We start from the raw sequence: 25,506 nt of genomic DNA, 5'->3' as shown, positions 1-25,506 counted from the left end.
TAAAATGATTCGATCTATAGCTGTTACTTGGAATAATGGGCACGAAGTCGCTGTAATAGATCATTGTTACAGAATCAATTTCCCCCGCTTTGAAAGTGAAATCTCATATTTTACTGCAGTGTATGTATACACACCTCTTTTATTTGTATAGCAACAGAAAGCTGTTATGCCAAGAGAGTGAGCTGTTCATTGACATTATCTTCTGGCATCCATCTCCAACCTCCTCCTGCGTGGCCATGGAGCAGGATCCCCATCTATCTCATCCCATCCTCAGGGGTGCCCAGGGCAGCCTCTTCTCTTCGTGACAGCATTCAAGGCTTAGCATCAGGCATTTCTTATGGGGCATCCTCTGCTGTCTCCTTTGCTGATTAACTTGTCAGAGAGAGAGAGAAAAAATGGTCCAGTTTTTGAAGGTGATGTCTGCATCCTCAGCCCAGTGCATTTTTATAACCTTCTGTTAGGGTACATATCCTCTCAGTCTTGGGCATTTATAAATTAATAAATTCTAATAAAACGTCTTGCTGCAGGTTCTCGGACCACCTGGCAGACACCCAGCCCTTCCTGTTACAGGCAGCAGGAGGTACCTGCTGCAGCAGCCAAGGAGCTAAAAGTAACAAGATAAATGGAAAAATTTTTGACTAGTATGTCCAGACCCCATACTAAAAGTTAGCTAAGTATGTGTTTTAGAAAACATTCCTATAATGGGAAGGTACAAAGGAAAATATGTTTTAACTGGGGAAGTAATGCTCTTCAACTTCACATTAGTAAAATTTAGTGATGGAGTCTCAGAGTAATAGATCCCCTAGTTTGCCTAAATAAATAAATACATTATGAAATGCATTTGCTCTTAGTAGTTTGCGTGAGCTATGCTAAATGACAGTTTATCTTGCTTCTAGTTGTACTTCTAAGCAAACAAGCAAGCTGCTGCTATTGCTTTACTTTGTGCATGCTACAATTAATTGCTAAATACACATTTAGAGCTGCCTCTTCCTCTTTAGCAAAAATTAACCATGAAAATGGCAGAAACTTTCTCTTTTATGCAAGTCTCAAGGGACTTCTGAAATGTCGTCTTTTTTATAAACATTGCATTCCTAAATGAAGTCAATTGTCTCTTGTGGTAGAAGTGTTGGGAAAAAAAACCCAACATAATCCAGGCTTATAATATTTTTACTCTCTTGCTTTTATTTGAAATACTTTGTAGGTTTTGATGCCTGGAAACTTTTATTACCATTTCTGTCATGGATTGACTGCTGGCAGACAAACATAATTTTGATTATATTTTCCCAATACTTAATCTTTTCCTCTCTTCTGTTTAATCTCACTTTGCATTTATGAGGAGGATGAACTTTGAGTCACCTGGATTATTCCTTCATATCCTCTTGGCTTGTCTCTTAATTATTCAGTATTAGCAGAGGGATTTTTACCCTGCCTCACCCCTTCCTTCCACTTTCCACAACATCTTTCATTTTTTTAGTCTTCTGGGGTTTATTTTATATTTTGGTGTCTTTGGCCCCAGTATATACAGTGAGAGGACTGTCCTATACATGTATCACGGATAGGTAATAGAGCCCATGCCTGTGTATCACTAGAGGTCTGCAGCCATTTCCCTTGTTGAGTGTCTTCTACAAGCACTTGAGATGCTGCTCAGGGCCTTAGAAATCAAGCCCTCTAAAGGCATATGAATTCAGGCACATAAAATTACCTGATTTAAAACAGAATCAATGAGATGGGAGTGAAGACATTCTCATAACAAACTCTGTGGAATGGATCTGGATAAACCCTTGTAAATGTACCTGATTTTCATCTGTCTCTCTGCTAAAACTGCAGTTTTTCTGTGTTCCTCATCCCATATCTGTATTTTATCTTTTCTTTTGTCCTGTCCTTAGTGCTGTCAAAGAGTCTGCCTTCTCGTGGGACTTTGGAATAGTTAGACTGTGCGGTGTAGTTTGCACACATGATGAATGGAAGGGCAAAATTAAAAAGTCTTCTTAAACGCTTTTAATTTTGTTTGTTTAAAAAAGTCTGGGGGAATGATCCATTATTGTAGCACATCAGCTTCTACTACAGTGCTATGGACTTTGTAACTGATGGTTACCTATGGAAAGGACATATTTACTGAAATGCATGTATTTTCCAAACAGTTTAAGCAGAGCACTTAGATTAACTGATAACTTTTGCTTAAGAACTTGATTATCGAATAGTTAGCCATGTTTTTTTAATTAAGTTACTATTTTTTTTTTTCATGAAGTCACAGATTGCCTTGTTCCACATGTTGAAGATGCAGAGATTCATAACAAGACATACAGGACTGGCGATAAGTTAATAATCAGCTGTCATGAAGGATTCCAGATCCGTTACCCTGACTTAGACAACATGGTTTCAATATGTCAAGACGATGGAACATGGGATAATCTGCCCATTTGTCAAGGTTTAGTACACCAGCACATCCTGTTTTATAGCTCATGCACCTTGTGATAGTTTGCCAATATTTTTTTCTACAGTTGTAAGGATGTCAGTGATCTGATAAGCTCTACTGTACAGTATTTGAATAGTGCTGCTGCTAAGATTTTTTTGATTTCTCTTCCCTGTTGCTTACTGCAGGAAAGAAGATGCCACTTTCTGAACATACCCACACTTAAAATGCTACTTTAAATATTGCTTTTTTGTTTGCTAGTCTAAAATCTGACACAGATGCATTGCATTTAACAAAAAAAAATCAGGGTTAAATCAATCAGAAGTTCAGCAAAAGATCTGATGGGCAATTGACATTTTTGCACCAATTAATTTCTGGAAAGATTTAAGCTTCTAGCTGCAATTTACCTTTCCTTCCCTTGTGCAGCGGGCAGGGGTAGAGGAGAGAAGCTGGAACCTGTTCTTCTATCAGAGTTTTCAGCAGAGTTGTTGATCACATTCACAGTCTGTTAAACCATAGGTATTGACTGAAAATTCAGGGTATTCACAAGAATGATTTTGGCCAGAAAAGCCATTAGCTGTAGAACTAGTAATATTAGTAGCATGGGATCCCAGCTTCACTCAGACTGTGAGAAATGGCTGGGGATAAGCCAGCTTTAGTGAATGGAAATTCTGTAATCCTGGGCTGCTATTACCTTTACATTTCTAACATGCATGTTTTAGTACCATTGACTTGTTTTTAACCAATTCACATCTTGGTAAGAAGCTTGACCAGCTGAACGGCATAGCAAGATTTTAACTGCCTGTGCTAAGACGACTGGGTTAGTATTAACTTTCCTCAAACCCGTATGTTGTCTCCTAAAGCTGACAGGTCTCTGTAGGCACTTAATTACACCATCACATCAATTTGCAGAGTCGGGGCAGGCAGACAGGGGAGCTGGGACATTCTTAGGAGTGACAGTGGCAGGGTGAATCATGAAAGTTGGGGCTTGGCGTTTCTGCTGTAAAGTGATGAGTTTGGTGGGCACCAGAGTCAGAAGTTACAGGGGCTTAGTTCTCATGGGTCTCCACAGCTAGGACCCTCGGTTTGGGCACATCAAACTGTCCCCCAAGGTCTTCTCTTAGACTATGGCACAGACATGTAGAAATTTAGGCACATTACAGGGCTAGCTCAGTGTTTTAGATGCACACATTGTATCTGAATAGGGCTAAAAGAAAAGGAGAGTTTGTACAAACCCATAAAAAAGTGGACACTAGTTTTGGGGTATCTTATCAGCAATGGCATCATGTGTGGCAGCATGAAGTATACAGCCTATTTTTGAGAGTGGGTACACCTCACATCTGATTAAGGTAGATTAAGACTCTTGCAGTTAGGTGAGATGAATCAAAATATTAATTTGCAGGTACTGTATTTGCCAGAGATCCAGGTGGAAGTTTTGTGACAGCCAGTATTACCTGGGCAAGCAAAAGTACCGCAAGTACCCCTTGGCTTGTTACTTTCTTCTGTTGCTGTATTTATACTATGAAATACAATTAATTGCTGCTACTCAAGATTTGATATAACTGCTGTTCAAAATAAAAGCTTTAAAACTGCTTTTCAAAATAAAAGCAGTGCTAATAAATGTTAAGAAATCAATTGCACAAGAGCCAAGTGCTGTAACTACCAGGCAGGTAGAGAATAGGCAATTCAGATTCAAGTATCTGCCATATTTTGCCCAATTCTATAAACCTCTTCCAAAATTGTCTCCAGAATTTTCTTTTTGCTACGTCAAGCACTAATAACACCAAAGCCACTTGTCTACTTGCACTAGGTTGGCTGACAATTACATTTCTATGGCCCTTTGATTACAACAGGCAGGGGAGTCTCATGACACTAAGATGCCTTTTTTTCTGCCGTAGCAGTGCGAAAGGATTGTAGAGCGTATAAGAATCCAACCTCTAACTATTTTTGCCATGAGATAATAATGATAATTACTGATCTGAAATGATGTGAACTACTTTAGCAAAGAAAATGTCAAAATGAAGTTTTCGAGCAGCTTGAGATGTTTGGAGACCTAGGGATTTTCACAAAACCCTTGGTTCTCCAACAAGTTCAAGTAATTCTCTGTCCTGCATTACAAGGAACCCAACAAGCATTAACATTCTGAACCAGCAGGACAAAATTTTCCCTGATACAGTTTAGAGAAGAGTAAGCTTGGTCTTGCTCAGGCAGTCTGTGCTCCTTCTGTCCCACAGGAGGGTGCTTGTATCGTCCTGCTCAGTGGGCTGCTCAGTTTGCAGGAACTGGTGTGTTATGTGTGGGGCATCCTTGATCAGGGGTACAAGCAGTAGCCAGTAGATAGGATGCTTGAAGCTTTATTTGAGCAGGGAGATAACCAGCTACTAAAACAGCTATCAAAACCATTGCTCTGGTAGTACAGTGTACTGTAAAAAGCTTTCAAGCTTTTTCTGTTGTTTTCTTTTATTTTTGTTCCTCTCCCTCAAAAGACCATTGCAAGAAAATAACTACTTGAAGTGCTGCTGAGACTTTTTCTGTTAGATGCCAGTATCTTACAAGTTCTCAGGCTGATTTTAGTTTCCCCTCAGGCTTAAAATTATGAGAGTTGTGTGAACATCCTTCACAAATTCCTAGTAGTGGCAAGAGACCTATTTATGGATTGCCATAATGCAGTTCCTATTAGCCTCATAACTTTATAGCATTATTTTTCATTCCCTGATTACTAATCATCTTTCCTCCACATTATTGCAAATTAAAAAATCAACAGTATTAAATATTATGCAGAGGGACATTTCTAAGGCCATGAGGAATTTTTTTTTCTCTAGTACAAACTCTTATCTAAATACCCACTCAAAACAGACTCTGAATGTATATGAATGACTCATTATAAAGTCATGTCATCTATTAAATTCACTGCTCTTTCTTGCACCAAATATGGTTGGTGACCATTTAACTGTCACCACTCAGTACCACCCATGGTACAAATCCCTCAGAAGTAATTCCAGAAGTAGAATGTAGTCTCTGACTACATTTACAATTTTTGGTGATAACAGGTACCTTAACTTTTGATAACCTAATCTGAGACCTCGTTCAGTGTTTATCACGGGACTGCTCATAGGAAGTCACGTCTTTAGACTTTCTCAAACTGGAATTTCAAAATCATCAATTCTGTCTGCAAATCTTTTATAGTTGTGTGCACTTTGTCACAGGAGCAGTTTTAATATTAAAGATGGTTTACATGCCTGTCAGTTTTAAGAGGAGGAATAAAACTCATGGTTTATATAAATGACAATCTTTATTTATTAAAGATTCTACCTCAAAAAGAAATTGCCATCTGCTAAACCAGTGAATGTTTGTGAAACAAAATGCTGTCATTTTCAGTAAACCTTTCCTGGATCTGCTGAGAGAGGATCCCACGCTAGCAAAGCGTGTGGGCTAAACAATGAAAGGGTTTGAAGCAGGATAATGAAGCATATGTATCTGAGGGAGATCATGCAGGCATGGCATTCATAGTAGAGAAGATGAAAAATATCGCACTCCTCAATTTAGGAATTGTAACCAAGATGTATGAAGATGACTGAGATAAGCACTTTATAATAAAAGATACCTCCCTCTTCTTAATTTGCAGGTTGCCTGAGGCCATTGGTTCTTCCTCATAGTTACATTAACATATCTGAGTTCGAGTCCTCCTTCCCCGTAGGAACAGTGGTGTATTATCAATGCTTTCCTGGATATAAACTAGAAGGGGCAGAGTTCCTTGAGTGCATGTATAACCTTATCTGGTCAGATAGCCCACCTAGGTGCCTTGACGTGGAAGGTAAATGTCTTATTGTTTGTTTATCTTTCAATTTTGCAAAACCAGCATGCTCTATATGATTTTAACTCAGGTCTATAACCACAGTTATGCTATATGTAATGTTTCCACAGGCCATGCAGAGTGTATCTGGGTCTTGTTGCATGCAACCTACTGTGGTTCACTGCACCGTTAGCCCTTGGTGTTCCCTAACTAACATTTGCTCTCTCGGTGTCCAAAGCGCAAGAGAGGAAGCTCTTAATGATGATTGCTTTGCCCTTAAAGAGTAAATTCTTCACAGCTTTTCTAATGAAAATGCTGAGGAAGTTACAGAATTCACATTCGTGCGCAGATGGTCCGAGTTTCTATAGATACAGTTAGATATCTATGAAAAACTAAAAAATACTCTATAGAAACTCTTAGTTTGGGCTGTGCCAGCTGCGAACATTATTCAGTGCTACACAATGCTGCATGCTTGAATATTTGTTGTCTCTCGTAGTAGTTAACCTTAAAGATGGATTTGCAACTGAAATGACTGAGCTCATTTATTGATTAGGAACATAAAAACTGTTCAGTGTGAAACAGAGGTAAATTGTACCAGGCCAAAAGGAATAATCTGTGACTATAGCTGCAGCGCTGGAATGGAGGATATTGTAGTGCATTTATGTTTGCATCCCATACATTTAAAACAAAGATACCGAATGTATTGCTCTATGCACTGTCAAAACCTTGTGAATTACCTTCCTCCATCTTCATACTAATCTTGAATGAAACATCCTAGGAAGTCATTAGAATCCAAACACATCCTCTACATTTCATTCCCCTAAAAGGACTACTTTTTTGCTCTATTTCAAGCCTGTAGAATTTAGGTAAAAGCAATTACAGGAATTCATATGTGAGGCTTATGTCACTGAGCTAAATGCTAAGCATTCTGGAAGAGCAAAAATTTGCCAACAGCATCACCAAAGTGACATATACCGCACAAAAATAATAAACTGATCCTTCTTTTTAACTGAAAATTCAAGTTCCAAAATTCAAAAATGCCTCTGCAATTTTGGAATGACATAGCAAAATGATTTTTTTTTTTCATTTAGCACACCATAAAAGATTAATCCCAAATCAGCTCTATGTAAGCTATTTTTGGAAGGTTTGTTTGTTGTTGTTTATAGCATGGAAAATACATTTAAAAAATCAGAAGGGCCCTGTTAGGCTTAATCCAAACATCATAACTGTTTTGAAAAAAATTAAAATTCTCCAGTTCAGGAAGATAAGAGCATAAAAATACAGACACTGAAGTGTATGAAACAGAAAAATTTGTGTCTTACCCTCACTTAACACAGGTGAGAATTTCAGCTCCTATCAAAATACCTGGGAAAACTCATGTGCTCATTGTTTATTGCTTGTATTATAAAGTCATGGAGAGACTCTTTTTTCCTGATAATTTAAAATATGGCATAAGGACTGCTGCCCTGAAAGTTCTACATTTTAAATAACATGTCAAAAGTTATCATCCCCAGTCAACTATGATGATCTGTGATAGAGGGGATCAGTGTATGCCAGCCGCTAAGTCACTGCCATCTGGGAGGCCTCCTGAGTTTTGATTTAGATCCAGCCTCCCTTTTAATTGCTTGCTTATTACTCTCTCTAAATGTTAAAACTTTCCATGGTGATTTCATGTTGGCGTCCCATCTGTGCATGTATTGAGTGAACCACAGGAGACCGAAGTCTAGAGCATAACGCTTGCAGGAGCAGGTTCTCCTCAGCTTTGGGGCTGTCCCTACTTCTGTTGGGGCAGAGGAAAGAGCAGCAGCACTACAAGGTCACCCCTGACAACCCCCCTTGGGAACTCTGTTGTAGGGATGCTTCAGCTGGTATGCGGCAAACTTCAAAATTAAATCCAGATAAGGTAAATCAACTTGAGATGTCCTCCTTTGAAAGTGTCTGTTCAAGTGATTTATGCAAGGACTGCCAGTCTCCAGGAATCTTGTTACAATCCACTACTCTTAATTAGCAGACAAAACTCCCTCCCTGCATATTTTTTCTTCTGCACCTTGCATCCTGATGTCAAACTCATTTTTCAACATTCCTTTTACGTGTGAGACATAATCTCGCCAAGCAGTATTTTTCACAGAGGAAATCTGCAAATAACAAATGCATTCCATTTATTTATTTCCATGATCAACTCAAAATTTATTCTAATGACATTTCCTGCTTAGTATTTTGATATGGTGATGATTAAAAGGAAATGGTTGTTTGGAAGCTATAGTAAACCATTTAGACCTTTTATTCTGCTATAAACAATGCTGCTTACAGCTTTCTCATTTTGATATATGTTCTTGAAACCTTCACAGAAGGAATTTCTTAAATGTGTGTGTAATCACACAAATACTATATGTCAGTCTTGTGAGTTTTTCCCTCTTCGTTAGGCCAAATAAATTCTGAATGAAGGGTTTGTAGCTCCATTTAAATAGTTACACCAGGGACCACTCAGCTCCCATTGTACAGCATGCTTTCTAATGCTCAGTCCAGTCTTATTCTCAATATTGCCAAGCACAGAGCTTCCACCAGCCCTGGCAAAAGACTAATTTTTGCTGATAGGGAAGACAATTTTTCTGATAATTAAAATGACTGTTGTTTTATCACAGCCGTATATAATAATTGTTACCTGGTACTGAAGTGCAGCCAAAACTGCAGAGTTATGCAGTTGCTTCTCAGAAACAGCTGTTTGCATCTGATCAGGGAAGTTGTTATAGCTCAGGCAAATAAGGATGCCTCTAGCTCAGATTGCCAAGCATTTACTGGTATGAGATCCACTTCTTAAATGCTTGTACCTTTGCCAGATTTAAAACATTCGGATGGATTTTTGAGTGTCTCCCTCAACCTGAATCATTTGGGAAGCTTCAGCTGAAATGGTTCAGCTATATCTGAGAATGATGGTAGAGGAAATGATATTGTTTTACCAGTGCTAGAAAATTTTACAGTCATTTAGAGGATAAGATAAAGCATCTTAACCCTGAATTTTCTTCTCCTTTAAGTCCTCGATTTACATCTTTAACTTTCTTAATATCCTTTTTTCTAGTGGAATTTCATAATTATGCAGTTTTTTAAATTTTCTTTTGTACTGAAACTCACTAGACACTTCCAAAGATACATGAAAATCTAAGGAAATTTTTTTTTTAATTTATATTATTTTTTAATTACCAGTTAGGGGTTAATCATCTATCTGTAGAAACTGATGTAAGTTAGTGATTGCCTTCTGTAAAATCAGATATGCAGAAGATGGGTGGAAAACACCTTAAATTTAAGATTACTACATGGGGTATAATCATTAACTGTAAAATCAGATGGCTTCCAAAAACATTGGAGGAGAACAAACACTTGAAAATATATTAGTAAGGAACTCTGTGAAATAAAACATCTAGAACTCGAAATGTTTATGATATGATACTTTAATGTGAACAAAGACATTACACAGGATTTGGAAAAATTTTTAAAAAACCCAAAACCAAACAAAAATGCCTGGTCATTAGTACTTTGGAAACATGATCTGTATATAATTACACACCTTGCCATCTGGACTCTGTATTTTAATCTTTCATGCCCTTTGGAAGAATTCCAAGAAGATGTAAGGAATAGTTCTTATAAAGAACTGGGGAGGAAAACAGGCAAAGAGAGGAAGGGCTGGAAGAATTTGATTACAGTGCTAATGCTAGAATATAAAGCAGTTGTATGGATAGTGCAACTGGGAATTCCCAGCTTTGTATTTAAAAGGGAAAACAGGTTGATTGAACTTGCAAAAAACAGACATGATCCTATTATATGGAATGTCTGGTTTCAGCATCATCCCAGCTGAGCAGAAAAGCTAGTCCTGAAGGAAATCAGATATATTGCAATATCAAAACTTCATTCTGCATGCCAGAATCAACAGATTCTCCAGCTGAGGTTAAGCTTGAAAGAATATAAAATAGAAAATATTTCAAATTTTTGTAGGTAGATTCAAAATTAAAATGAAACAAACATGAGGAATAGACTTCAAAGGGGAGTTTTGATAAGTAGAAGAGAGGAAAAACATAGAAGAAAACTGAAGGCATTTCAGAACTCTGGTATATCAAAACACCTCCTTCTGAGGGGAGGTGAAAAGATACACTGCTAAGCAACCACCAATTACAGAAGGATCCTGAAAATTATAGAAACTATGGAAGAAACATAGGAGAATGAAGGAATTAAGAAAATTGCACAACAAAGCCAGAAGAAGTGCAAGGGAACCCAAGAAACCCTACCTTGGAGCACCAGGAAATTTCTGAAAAATAAAAGTTAGTCATATGAAAATTAAAACCATTAGAATATGCTACAAATAAAAAAATATTCTGCAAAGACAGGCAAGAATACAGGACAGAGCTTTAAAATTATTCTTCTCATAAACCTGAGGACAGACACTTAGAGGGAGGTTCTGGTAATTCTGACATAGAACCTAGAAAGTAAAGCACATGAAAGAGCACTGGAGGAGGCTGATACTACAGGTGAAATGCCATAGCTGGTTAATATTTCAAAATAAACTTTCTAACCAATTATACGCAGGATACTTTGAAGGAAACCTTATAAAACCTTCATTCTTATATAACAATTGCTAATGCCATAAACAGTGGTTGACACGAGCTATAAGATTTATAATCTATGCCCTTAAAATATTTTAAATTCTTGATGGAACATACAGCAATACACTGAGAAAAAACATACAAGTCGGCCTGTAATCAGTTTATGTTCAGGAGTCAGAATAAAGTAGGCAATCCTAAACCTGAGATACTCTACATTGGTGCAAATGGAATTCTCTCTGTGTTTCCTTGTTGACATTTTAGATAAATTCCAACATGACAGACTGATGCGTATCATGAGGGAAGATAATGTTGATGCAGCAGATCTCCAACAGATAAAAATCCTGTAGAGGGAGCAGAGGGCAGCAATACAAGCAAGTTGTGAAACACTGTGGTATTAAGAAATTAAGAGAGGTAGATACCAGGATTCTGTTCTATGTTTACACGTACTCAGTTTGGAGGCAGGAGGCAGAATAAATTAAATATTGCTCAACTGCCAAAGAGGTCATCCAAGTTAACTGAGTTAATGTTAACATAAGACGCATTGATAGCCTTGTTTTTAATAGCTCTGACTAGAGTGGCATTTCAGAATATACTCACTGCCTACAGCAATACTTCTTGCAATTCAGGAATGACAACCAGCAACAAATGCTCAAATAGCAGCAGCCAACAATATCTGTAAGCACCTTTACTTGGGCAACACCTTTATATCAGTGACACCTTTAGCCTGATATCCAAAGGATGAAATGGGCTGACAGTGTTTCACCCTGAGGGTGATTAAGTTTTAGAAAGCAAGTGTGATGAAGAAGTTTAAAAGGACAGGTATTTTTTAAAAAAAGTAATTCAATAATTCTGTGTGTTTCTGCACTGTAGACAATTAATTTGTTCATCACCCAGGAGCGCAGAAACGATATGCATCTGGCCACCCTGTATGAGCGTGGAAGTTGAGCATTTTAAGGAGCTGCTCATAGTGACTTGGAATATCAGGATTTTTGTGCTGTTGGAGAATGCTGAAATTCATCTGTACACATTCACCCACAGCCGAAGAGGTGTGGAAAAGAACTGAATTCAGAAACAGCACAGTGCCATAAAATACTAGGCAGACAAATCATGTTCTGTGGATAGACTGCTTAATAATCATCCAATCTTTTAGCTCCAGCAGGTGTACTGCAAAGTGAAATGGAAAGAAAACCAGACCACATTTCAAGACAGAATGATACACAGAAGTGGGCTTTTTACAGCTCTCGTTATGAGGGATGGGGCGGTTTAGAGAACAGTCTCCCAGTTGAAGACATTGTTTGAAGAAGATAAATACCATTATATTTCTAAGTGACTACTCCTTTTTTGCATTGCAGAAATCTTCTTTGATCTTGGCTGTGATTGAAATAGATGCCTTCTCCACTGTTCATAGCTTTTCAAGAAATCAACAGAACAACTTGTAATCTGTTTCTTTTATGTCTTCTGTTTCTGCTTGATGCACAGGACTGTCACAGTAGATCATTGTTTTACACCTGCTTTATCACCTGCGTACCTTTCAGAAACTCCTTAGTATTTCCAGAATCAGCCAGACATCCCAACTTGTTTATGGAGCCATAATTTCTGCCCTGAAGTTCCATGTTAGCTGCCAGATGCATGTAGTGTTTTATCCATGGTGCTTTAAATATGCTAATGTTAGGTGGGGGAAGGCAGGAAAAATTTCTCCCTGAGGGCTGTTTCATAATATTTATCTTTAACTGTATCTGTCAGGGCTCCTCAGAAGGGATAAGCACACTACATTGTCTACCTTGAAATCAAATATCTCTGTGCTTTATGGACACGTTCATTAAATTTGGCTACTTCTTTGAATGCAATCACAGAACATCTTCCACAAATGGAGGAAACTGTAGCTACAGACTCTATGCATTAGAAAGTCTACTTGCTGCTTAGGTTTGTTCAATTCTAGAGATAAAAAAATGTACTTAAAGGGTGGCAGTTTCACCAATCAGTGTAGGCAGGCACTTGATAACTAAACGTAAATAACAGAAACTGATACTCTTCCACCCCTTCCTAGTCTTGTAAGCTGGTTTGTGGTATTACAGTGCTAAGATCACCCGCTGGTTTTCCTCCCCCTTTTTTTTTCCTAGTAGCACTCCACTGAGAATGGGACCTTGTGTTTTTCCTTCTCCCATGTGGTATAGCTTGATTTCCTCAGCCTTCACCTAAGCCCTGGAATACAGCTTGTCTATTCCAGCATTCCTTCTCTCCATCGATACCTGATGACTCATGTAGGTGACACACACAGGCTCAAGGGATTCTTGCTTATAAACAAAGAGGAAAAAGCTATTAAAGAAAGAGGGATTAAAATAACATAAAAACACTGATATGTCCAGCTCACAGTGAGCACTGGCTTCTTCAGACATCCCCATCAGGTGCTTTTTACCTGTCTGATTTTCTTAGCCAGCTTCTCAACAGCTCTCTCCCCCTCCTCCACCTCCATTCTGCTGCTAAGCACTTCGACCTTTTCCAGGTCTGGGGATATCCTGTGACGCCTGTCAAATACCCAAGCCTTGACGAATTTTGAAGCTCTCTGATTCCTTCCTGTTAGGTGTCTATGTGGTCCCCAGCATCTGCTTCTCAAAGTCCTAAAAACACCATTACTGATCATAAAGTCAACTACTCATGAGAAAAGGAGGAAACAAAACTAGAAGCAAGTGATGAAGAAAGCTGAAACAGTCTGCTGTAAATGAGACAGACCACAGTGCTCCAAGCACTCCCATGTGAATAATGAGTATAAAGATTTTCTTAAAGATAATTATGGGCCTCTTGCTAAAAGAACTCCTAGCTCTCCATTGCTGCAAACTCGTCATCAATTTTTTGTTTAAATGAAAATTGTACTTTTTATCTTCTCATTTATAGTAGAAAGATCACTTGGGATGTGTTTCATTCTGTTTCCATTGTGAAATGCATTTGAAACTAAAGACTTTGGCATTAAGATCAGTGTTTCACAAGTTGCTGTGCTGGGAATGTCAGGATTGTTGAGGATGAGTGTGAATTTGGCGTGATGCTCCTGCAGGAGCTCATCTGACTGGAACTGCAAAATGGGCTCCATAATTTATAACTCCAGTAACAAGGAAGCTCTGTGTACAATAAGTGATTGTAAATCACCTTCTGTTTCCATTTAGGAACCAGCTAATATTAAACTATTATTCAAATAGGCTTGAAACTAGTTTTATACTGCTTCATTTAGACTCATACAGGTGGTGTCAGTGATAGCAATTTTCAGCAAGATGGTGTTTGTCAAAGCTAGAACAGAGAAGCAGCTTTTCATTAAAAACTTAATTATTCAATTCATTCCACACTTCGTAGAAGGTGAAAAGTGCTCTCACTATGTGCACACTGAAAGGCTTACCTCTCTATTGTAGCTGGTACAGAATTACCCAGGGGTGATTGTCTAGGGGTAGAGCAAGCAGCTTGGAGCCATGAGATCTGGGGCATGTTCCTAGTTGCTTGAACACTGACTTGCTGAATGGTGGAGAAGTTGCTTAACTGTTAAGTGTCTTATCAGAAGAAAACATGGAAGTGACATTGTGAAGGTTAAGTAAGTGAGGAAGGTTAAGATTGAAAAGAATTTGGAAATTATTGGCTAAGAATACAATATTTTTAATAATTCTTGCTGTAGGCTTTAAGAAATAAATTTGCTGTCAACTTCAGAGTTCAAAATAAGCACCTTGTATCTTCGTTACTTTAAGTCTTGTCTACTGTCAGGCTTAATAGGAGTTACCTTGTATATTAGTGCTCACTTTGTTGTTTCCACTAAACTTTCTATTCTGGTATTACTATTGGTGCTGTTGTTTTGCTGTGGGAATGAGTAATCAGAAAAGTTCCTCCAAGCATGTCTTCACTTTCAAAACACAAATTCCATGGTCTCAAAGTTTTTCTCACTTGTTCCAGAGCAGCTGTAATATGCACTAAGTCTCCCTTCACAATGCTGGCAGCATTTATTATAGGAACGTATCCTTAGGATATTTTTAAGCTGATGTTCATGATAAATAAAAAGTTACTCTAGTAATGCTTCCTGTTCTGCTTACATTTCCGAAGAGTGTCTTTAGAAATAAATTCTCGTTAAGCAGCTGTTCTAGACTGAGATGTTTTGACAGGCCTTATTTTAAAGCAACTGGGTTTGCTACTTCCTTCCTTTTACAAACCTCTTTCTTTCTTCTTCAAGCTCTCAACTGGATATGAGTGGTTGAGTCCAACAGTTTTTCTTCCATCCTACTTAAAATACTGGACAGTTGAATGGGGATTTTTGTTATGCAATTTTAAGAATTAAAATAGTTTTGGGGTTTTTTTTGCACATTACTTTAAACTGAAATCTAAGTATAGAATAGAAAAATCCTTTTTTAAATATTTAAAGTGCAGAAGTAATTTTCTTTGCCTCCTCTTCTTCCTGTTGGCCATCCACTCCCCCTCCCCCCATTCATTTCCCTATTTGATATTGCATTAGAAATACCAATTTTTGTCTACCAGTTACTGTATTGAGATCTTTTTGGCTAGCAAATTAAACAGTATAGTGTCTTTATGGTTTAAAAATCCACAACTAACAGCTACATTTTTTAACAATACTGATTTATTTTCTTTTTGTTTGTTGTTTTTTACAAACTCATAACTATTAAGAAATATTTCCTTTGTGAAAGATGCTAATACTGATGTTCCATCAACTGAATATGGTATATAGGCATTACACTATCATACAACGTGTTGTTATGTGTGTGTGAGAGGACGAGGAGCTTGAAATTAAGGCTCTGTACTGTGCAGTGCAAGTGTGATTCATGTGCTGGCAATACCTGTGGAAATGGCCAGGTCTGTCAGGTGAACTGGACAGGAATTGTTGAGATATATGAGAGAGAGGCTTCTTAGTTCGGTATTTGTTTTAGTCTGAAAGGTGATGACGCTGAAGTAACCAAGGAACCAAGTTTTATTAGCATAGTGTTCATAAAAAAGCAGGAAAAGGAACAAACATAATCTTCATTGTCTATGTTCCTGTAAAAACATGAATTTTCAGATCCTGTGTACACAAGCATGTGTTTGTATGAAGGTAATATATGGAAAAGGATCTTTACTGAGGCCCCAGAAGCCAGTCGATAAAGCCTCAGGTGGGCACTAGGCCACCTTAAGTGGGAAGAGTCAGACCTGCTGGGACCTATACTGCTGCGTCTCATGGAGTAAATCATGGCTCACATTAAACATTGGTTGGAATGCAGTAGCCAGATGACAGGTGTCCAGATTTCTGGTGTTAATTAGTATCCTGATATGTACAAGAATGACAATGAGGGTCAGGAGAAGCTCTTGTTCTCTTCCAGTTTATGCATAAACCAGACATTGTGTCCACCTCTCTGCTTCCTATCTAGCGAGATGCACCAGCGTTTCCCCGCACATTGGAACTGAAAGTTTTTTATCTGTGTCTGTCTCATCATGAAGTTTCATCTTAATCTTTTCTCATTCTTTGCATAATGAGCAGGCATTCATGGTGCTTTTGGAAGAAGCATAATTTTTGATTAGCTGCAAATGTCACTAACCCTGTCCATCCCTATGTCAAACAAAAAAAGACTGGCCTTACACTGGGTTTTCCTGCTAACCCAGCTAACCAAGCAACTAATGTTCTACATGAAAGGCAGACTAGTAGCTAGAGAAAAAAATATACTATGCAAAAAAATCAAAGGTGGAAAATAAGCTTCTTGTTTATTCCTGGCCCTTTTTAATAAGTAAGTTCCCTGCATTTCAAGACATTTTTGCTTTTATTTTTTGGCTCATGTACAAAAGCTGGGAAAAACCTGGATAATTTACCCCCCGCCTACTTTGACCAAAGACTAAACCAACTAGCCATTGAACTGATTGACTAAAAAGAAGGTTTTGAGCACTATAAATATCTGTAACTCCGCTGTTAGCTCTCTACCAGTGGCTTTTAAAAAGTGGCATGACATCTTTATTCTGTGCCATCAACGTTAATTGAGAATATGCTAATGCAAAAAACTCTTCTCTCCCTCCTACAGTTCCAGTGTCAACAGTGCAGTATTACTGCAGTATCCTCTGAGCAGAGTTTAATAAGCTTCTTGACCATAATAAGTAGGAAAAATTACTGGGTGAACTCCATTTACTCCTCTAGTGTCTGAGCACTAAGCGTCCACAGCCTGTGTCACCCTTGCTGTGACCCTGGTCCAAGGTATGCGGCTGTTGCACTGTGGAGGCTGCCATGGAGGGGGCACGCCGTGGGGCAGACCTGCCTTTGCCTCTGCTCCAAGCCAGTACGTGACAGTGTTTGTAACACAAAGCTTGACTCCCCAGGTTTTAAGCTCTTCCTGAGAGCGCTAATCTTTCATTAAAATCAGTCAGAACAGAAAGCCCATAGCTGATCTCAGAGGAGAGTCCTCAGCTCCGGCAGCTCCTCAGAGCAGGCAGGGAAGTCCATCAAATCAAATCAGGAATACCTCCCTTCAACTTCCTTGAGTAACAAGCGCCTTGAGCATCCCGGAAGGGATTTGTTTGCCAAATAAACACACTTGTTCTTTTTGAGGAATGATTCAGCTTTACAGCTGAGAATGCTGAGCTGTAAAGTTCCTGTAAGTCCCTTTACAGTCTGTGGCCAATTGCTCTACAAAGACAGATCTGGAGACCCAGGATCACATGCTGCAGAACCACAAGCATACACTGCTTGAATTATGTCCATCCCTCTGACAAGCTCCGAAGTTAAGGACACATGCATGTTGGTCATCAGAAGATACTACTGGATTATCCATGCTGGATGTTGTAATTAGCACATTAAAGTCTCAAAAGCATTATAAAATGAAGATGCTGAAAGCTATGGGTAATAAAGATTTGGTGTCATATTTAAGAACAGCACCTAGGGCTTTTTTTAAGTTGCAAGAACTTCCTGAAATAGAATTCATTTGTTTCTATGATTATTTATCATTCATACTGCTGTCAGCTTTGACAGTGAAAATGTACTTGTCAGACACACTTTTATTTTAGTCAGTTTATGGCTATTTTCATTCTGTAAGTTTGATGCATTTCCCTGAAGTCCATGGCCTGTAATTTCCAAATACAATTAGGGTTGATCACTGGGTATGCTAGAATTTTAACTTTCCTAGAAAACTTCAGTGGGCTTAGGTTTGGCACCTGAGTTTTCCTCCATACTTGATCTGGCACATTCCTTTAATCTGTGTAACCAGTATCATAACACTGGTATCCAGCATAAGTAAGGGATCTGACCCTGTAAGACAACTAGATCTGCATCTTCTGTCTTTGAGAGCCAAGAGTGTTCAGCAGCCCTCCAGACTTTCATAATCTTGCTTTTCTACGATCAAAACTAAGGCCACTTCATGGCTGCCCTTCCACTGACTTGAAAGGATCTTGGGCCAGGTTGACCATGGGAATGGATCGAGTTGAGGAAGAGACAGGGTGTATGACTAACTGCATGACTAACTGCCCAGAGCTCAAAGCGAGTTCATTTTTGGTTTGTGATGTATCTTATTTGACCTGATTTGGGAAAAAGGCTCTGAACCTGAGTGTTACTGATTGTACATGGGGGCCAGTTTGCCCATACAAATGTTGAGGGATCCTGAAACTGGATGAACATAAAGTTTCCAGGAGGTGGTGAGGCATTCCCCAAGTGAATGAGAACCCCTGACTCTGACAGTCCAGTTGATGTAAGAATGAAGCACTGTTTCAATTGAGCTAAACACCCTCATTTTCAAACCCGCTCCATTGCATCTGTTGATTGTAAGAATGCTTAATGCAAGAGCTGTTGGCAGGTATGACTGCTTAAAAACTTGACTAATTCATGACTAATGCTCAGCAGTGCATTAATGAAATGTTTGCAGAAGTTTCCAGGCAGCAGCAATAGATGAGCATTTCCCTTGAAATATGGAGGGTGTCAGTGGAAGGGGTGGCACTCTTTTTTAGCACTGGGGACATACGCTACACAAAGAGAGATGCTCTTGTTTTCAGGTTTTATAAAATACATCTCCATTTGTAAACAGTCTGACAGCTCTGTATCTGGGTTGTCCTCACAGTGTATTGTTTTTAATCTGCCTGGAAATGTGTCATTCCTGAGCTGATCCACATTGCTGGGAGACGAACTTTGAGGCTTTTTTCATTCAGCAGGCTGCTTTGGCTCTTAATGACATTAAGATGTTAGGGATGAGGCAGCAGGTACATTGCTGGAGAGAAAAATTTCTTTCTCTGAGTCTTGCTCTTTGTGATAAGGTGTGCTCTACTTGCTCATTGCTAGAAAGGTACTGGGCATCTACACATCTCTTGCAGCCTGCCGTAGCTTGGCAAAACTCAGTTGCAAAGAAGCTTAACTTGCTGTTTTCCTTTGTTCTCATGCCCTAAGCGTAGATAATAAAAATATAACAGGTTTCCTTATGGCAGGCCAGAATCGTTGCTTTGACTGATCATTTTCTTTTTAATAGAAGAATGATCCCTGATACGGACAAAAGGTGCTTTCTTGCTATTTCAGTCTGACACCTTTGCCCTAGTCTTAAGAAAATTGTTTTCAATCTTGAGTTGACTTTCCAGTAAAGCATTCCTCTTTCTTATGGGCCCAGAGACTTTGAAAAGTATGTGGAGTATTGAGGATCTGAATTTTTATGTGAATTACTTGCTCTGATTTCAAGTTATTATTAAGCTTGCCAGTGAAAATGCAAACAAAACCATGTCTCCAGGGGATGGGGAATAGACATTGCTGCACATTGTAATCAGCCTCTCTTGAAGATTCATTTAATATCTTGTGTATTTTTTTATGAAATGCATTATTCATGTAACAAGATTCACAGAGAGAAGCAGCTGAATTGTAATTTCTGGGAAGATTCTTCTTCCGAGAGATGGCATTTTCATTATTTAAATCAATGCAGTAGGTCTTGCCTGCATAAGGGAGGCATGAAGTGAAGGGAACAGCCTGTAGATGGGGCACTGAGCCAGTTAGTTACTACCTCTGAAGGGAAATAAAATCAGCCATCCAGTAATTTAAGCCCTTTTTGGGTCAGTGTGTAGCCATTTGAGACATCATTACACTTTGCAGGGTTTTTTTCCTCTGTGTTAGAAGCACTTAAACAAATAGTAATCAACTAACACTTACTCAGTGGAAAAGTTTCCTCTCTTACAAAAATACTGCTTGCGAGCTGCTTCTCCTGATGCTGTTTCCTAGGGAGTGCTCCCTCAGTTCTCCACTGAGTTCATCTGCCCAGCCATATGAGAGGACATTCCGTTTCAGGGCCAAAAATAAAAGTTCCACATGTTTGTATTGCAATTCTCTCTTATTTACCTAACCTTATGTAAACCACTGTACTTAATTAACACAGGCTCAGCCTCTGTAATATTTAAGATCTCACTCCACCAGCGGTCCCACTGAGATCAGTCAGGCTGTTCAGAGATAACAAAACACAAATAATACTGGTAGAGTTTAAGTTCAACTCAATAATATTACTGCAGTACAGACTGTAAGTGCTTAAGCAACGTTGTGTGCTGTGCATCTCTTGCAGCACAGTTGATGGTAAACTTATTTTTAAAAGTGAATATTTAGGAATTTAATTAGTGCATATAACCATTTAATTATGTTAGTGAAACAAGAAATAGGACATTACAGGTGAATTAGAGATGCATAAGGAGAGGGATTCTCCTTATTTTGACTGTCCCCTTCCATCCCCATATAGCCATCTTATAGGCATATGTGTCCCCTTTGGTCTTCCTCTCACCCTCCCCTTCCCCCAGAGGATGGGAAGCTTCCCAGATCCCATCTCTCAGGCCTTTAAACAAGCAGGTGACAGCAGAGCTTGCTGGTGTGGGTGAGAGCCGAAAGCGGCCCCCCCGGCGCAGGTTGCCGCCCAGGAGGTGTGTGCATGCATCCGCTGGTGCAGATGGGTGCCTGGCCTCCCAGCAGCAGCAGTCTGGGACTGCTGAGACAAACCGAAAACTGCAGGGAGCTGGAAAGGGAGCCTGAAGCGAGCCCTGTGCATTTTGACACACTGAAGCTACCCAGCAGTGGTTTGCTGGCATTAATGTCTTTCTCCTTTTCTCTTTGTTTATTTGACCAAGTTTGTCCACTACCTCCAATGGTGAGTCATGGAGACTACATCTGCCACCCACGGCCTTGTGAGCGTTACAACCATGGGACGGTGGTGGAGTTTTACTGTGATCCTGGTTACACCCTCACCAATGACTACAAGTATATCACCTGCCAGTACGGAGAGTGGTTCCCCTCCTACCAAGTATACTGTGTCAAAACAGGTAAGGGAGCAGCAATGACATTTCTCCTATCCTCTTCTAGTCCCTCTTTTTTAAAGCAAACTTGTTGGTCTGTAATACTTGGTGAACTTCATCTGTTTCATGGTTAAGTGGTGAACATTGATTTTAAGATGCTATTAAATATAGTACATTTCCAAGATTCTGAATGATCCTAAACCATTTCAATCATTCGCTCTTCAAATATATTTTTCAACATCTTCTGGATATTTTTATATATGTATAAGCAAAGGTCATGATTGCATGTATAAAATTTATAAAGTCAAGGGGAAAAAGCAAGGTCCAGCTCCTGTGGCAGTTTAAGGTTGCTTTTGGTATATGGCATTGAGTTCATGTGTGTTTTTACAACATCGGTGTGATGTCTTGTCCTAACTGGCACTTCTGAGTATTGTTGAAGTATTAATACAAAATAACAGTGGTAATAATCAAGCACAACTCTTGTATTGCCTTTTTGTTACAGAACAAACCTGGCCAAATACACAGGAGACCCTTCTGACTACATGGAAAATAGTGGCATTTACTGCTACCAGCGTTTTATTAGTACTGCTACTGGTTATTTTAGCCAGGATGTTCCAGACCAAATTTAAGACACATTTCCTTCCAAGGTTTGTACTGATTTCTGGTTTTTTGAAGATTGAGAGCCTTGATTCAGTTCTCACATTCAGCACTCCTTGTTGAGGAGATGGAGTGCCTCACGAGCCTTGCAGATACCTTCTTCTTCTGCTCTGAGCAGAAGTCTCTGAACCAGCAGTGTGGAAGGGCATCCCTAAAAACTCACAGTAGTCCTTTCTGCAACTAAGATAAGAGGCAAAGTTTGCCAGATTCGCTTTGGGAGTAATTACAGCTCTGCTACTGAGAATTGCTGCTTCTGCATGTAAAAATAGCTGACAATATTTTTAAATACTCATTTTCAGGTGCTGGGGTAATTAATTTTTTAACTACTGTAGACTTAGTAATGTAAGTTTTAAGAAAGAATTTCTTTTTTCTCTATGGACAAATTTATATTAAAAGTTTGCTTTCCCTTCATGACTATTATTTTAATCATGATTCATAAACATCTCCTACATCTTCCTTTATTTCCATAAAATACTGTGCAGCTATGAGCATTTATCATTGATTCTCACAGCACTCCTTGTGAGACAGGTAGGTGGGTATTATTATTATCAGCTTACAACTGGAAAACCAAAGGCAGCAATGCTAAATTTTAGGTAAAGCTAGTACTGTATTGGGGTTTAGACTTGTTTCTAGTCTTCACTCTGCTCACTTTGCTATGGATCTTGACTGTGTGACTTCTTTCCTGCGCTTGCTTTTTTTTCATGTCTTTATTCTACCACATGTAGAGAGGAGAGGTGAAAAAGCTGTATGTCAGCAAATATGTCCCCATGCCCAAGGACTTGGTGATCTTAATGTTAAATAATTATGTGCACATAAAAGTATACATATATATAAGTAATGTGTAAATTTATATACATGTATATGTGCATATATAAAGTATATGGGGAGTAGTATACATATACATACACATATACATAACTAGGAAGATCTTTGGGGTAATGGGTTGCACTGTGGATAGCTTTATAACCCATACTTGTCTAGCTTCTTGAAATGGCTTTCTGTCCTCTCCTTTTCAGACATTTTTATGTCCTACAGGTACCTGGGACCAATTCCCTCCCACTAGGGCTATATTGTGATTTAATTGGCTACTAAACAGATACTTTAGGGTTTAGCAGACTTCCCCAATTAATAGAAATGTTTTGCTTAAAAAAGAAACCAGCTTAGTACTGATTAAGGAAACCTTCATCCTTTAAAAGTAAGACCTGAAGGAGGCCACAAATCTGGCCACCAAAGCCCTGTCATCTAGTAGTAGTCATCTCAGTGCCTGTTTACATGGGCTGTAAATGCTTTTGTGCGCTAGCACGCAGCTTTCCAGGGGTTCAGACACTTTTGGCTGGTGAACTACATCTGTGATCTTATATCCATGATACCTACTGTGCACAGCACAGCAAATTGTGCTCCTTATCTCTTCCAAGCACCTGTTTTCCTTCCCTTCTTGAAATTGTTTTTCACGTTACTGGTTTCATTTTTCCGATTGTAACAGATTCCATCTGACTGTCAACCTGAACAGAGTTTTGCAAATCCACGAGACAAACATTTCTGTGAATGTTAATGACCCTGTAGCTTCATTTTGCATGACTAGGAAGTGCTGTGTTTACTTAAGTTCAGTGTTTGCTCCGAGGTACGTCTGACATGCTCCTGCTCTCTGTGATAACTCGTCTGTGTTTGACGTAGAGGCAACCAGGAGGGCTCCATGGGTGACCCCGACTTTGTGGTGGTGGATGGCGTTCCTGTCATGCTGCCTTCCTACGATGAAGCTGTAAGCAGCGGCTTGAATGCTCTGGCACCCGGATACTCAGCTACCACAGACCAGGGGCATATTTTGCAGACAGAAGATCAGAATCCTCCTGCTTACCCTGGCCCCAGGATTACAGACACACTGCCTAGCGAATTTGAGACCTGTGACAGTAGGTCAGGCTCCTCTGAACAGCTCCAAAGTTTGTACACGTCCCCAGCATGCCAAGCAGCAGCGCTTCCTGGATCAGATCGAACTGACGTATCCCGTAGCACTGCTGGGGAGGCGGCGTCCACGAGTCCGCGGATCGATATTGCAGATGGTGAGTCTTGCGTAGGTGCAATAGGTGAGTCTGTGAACAGGAGCCATCATTTGTTTGTACTGTCAGAGCAGTAATAAACCCACCTGGCTTGCTCGTACTTTCTCCATGTTTTTGTCCACATCTTAATCTGGACATTTTTTGAACCATACTACTCCATGGTCATAGAGCTTCGTGTCTGCAATATGTCCTTGCTAGCTGTGGTGCAAGGGATTTGAATCCCAGGCCAGAAGGTTCCTGTCCAGACCCCGTAACAGCAGTTTCATCAACAGGGGTGTCAGCAAGCACCTGTGTACAGCAGCGAAGCCAACCATCATCTTGCCTGTGTTGGTGTGTTCATCTGCTCCTCAGCTCCTACGCTCACAACTCCCTCACATGCCATGGCTTTCACAGCAAAGAACAGGATTTTCTCCTTAAAATGGAAAGCAAATCATGTTTTCATACTCAGACAAAATTAGCAGCCTTTGTTAACAAACCCATCATGGCTGTGCATACAGTAAACGGTTCAGTCTGAGGCACGTACGCATCAAGCCATGGACACAGGAGTCACAGCATCAGGGGAACGTACTCACAGGACCATGTGTGAGAACGGAGATTGCCATATATTATCATCTGCATTTAAATCGAACATGAGCATGCATTGATATAATTTCATTGAGTTCTAATGGAGCTATATGGTGTGTTAAGGAAACTAGATAGTTTTCCTCAGAGACATTTAGAAGGAGTGGCTCTGATCCTGCTCTCCACAGTCACTGAGAGTAATTAGGCAAAGAGCTGAAGCCCAGTGTCCTAAATTGAGTGTGGTGAAGGTCTGGATGGAGGAAGTCTTCCTGCTTTCATAGGGTTGGGGCTAACTGTGGTATCACAACGGGAAGAGGACAGCTAGGAGGAGGGAGGAATTATGCCAGTAAAAGTCCCTGACTACACTGAATGCTGTTTCAGTGATTAATGTAGTAGAAAGGATGTTTGCATTTAGGTTTTTGCAGGCCTAACTTGTTTTAGAAAATCTGGGCAGTTTTAGTAGTTTAATTTTCATATAGGTGCTAGAAGGCAAGTGGGTCTAGAATTGGCGATACTGTATGTCTTATTCAGATTTTCGCAATTCTATTTCTATAGAATTGCTAATACTAATACTCTGCAAAAGCATAAAGGAAAGTTACAGTCAACAATCAATGCTATTTCTTCTTTTCCCCTAGAGATTCCTTTGATGGAAGAAGACCCTTAGCCTGCACAGAGATGTGTCTTCGTCACATTGCACTGTTGGGTGACATGAATCATGAGGATTTAGAGATAGAAAAGACTATCTGTGGATTTGGGGAGGGTATTTTCCTACTTATCAATCTTCCACGCGATGATGTCACCAGATTGGGTGTACATCTTAATCCTCAGCAGGGATAACAGCATCAGCATTTGGAACAGCAGTAGTTTTATGAATGAATCCTGGGGATTTGATGAGAGCAGATGTAGAAAAAGAACTGTGGCTTTTTAGAAATGAAATGTATATCTGCATCGCAGAAAGTCATATGGTTCTGTAAGAAATGCTATTGGATTTTGATACTAACTGCCTCACAAAAGCATGTCCAAGTATGTAAATTTGCTTATAAAGAAAGACTGCTTTAAATGATCTACGGACCTCTAGTTTATGAAGAATCCTTACGAGTTTAAAAAAATACTAGTACTGAAACATGAAAAAGAGGAAAGATCCTCTTTGGCTTTCCTATGATAACCAGGAAGCATTTGATTTAGTTGTCGGTGATTTTGTTT

The 25,506-nt window shown here is 39.3% G+C and overlaps 1 protein-coding gene across 2 annotated transcripts in view; it reads left to right on the top strand.

Moving 5' to 3' along the window:
* SUSD4 (sushi domain containing 4) overlaps positions 1–25,112 on the top strand; it is a 75,735-nt gene extending 50,623 nt beyond the window's left edge. For both annotated transcript variants that reach the window (XM_074864861.1, XM_074864860.1), the window contains exons 4-9: positions 2,249–2,428; positions 6,039–6,227; positions 20,867–21,058; positions 21,534–21,678; positions 23,363–23,745; positions 24,939–25,112. In XM_074864861.1, coding sequence (XP_074720962.1) covers positions 2,249–2,428; positions 6,039–6,227; positions 20,867–21,058; positions 21,534–21,678; positions 23,363–23,745; positions 24,939–24,967 — 1,118 coding nt within the window. In that variant the 3' untranslated portion in view covers positions 24,968–25,112. The remainder of the gene's footprint in view (positions 1–2,248; positions 2,429–6,038; positions 6,228–20,866; positions 21,059–21,533; positions 21,679–23,362; positions 23,746–24,938) is intronic.
* The last annotated feature ends 394 nt before the right edge of the window (positions 25,113–25,506 follow it).

The sequence above is a fragment of the Strix uralensis genome, chromosome 3 (genome assembly GCF_047716275.1).
Source record: "Strix uralensis isolate ZFMK-TIS-50842 chromosome 3, bStrUra1, whole genome shotgun sequence".
NCBI lineage: Eukaryota > Metazoa > Chordata > Aves > Strigiformes > Strigidae > Strix > Strix uralensis.
The sequence above is the reverse complement of the archived record's forward strand: the minus strand, read 5'-3'. Positions and strand labels throughout refer to the sequence as shown.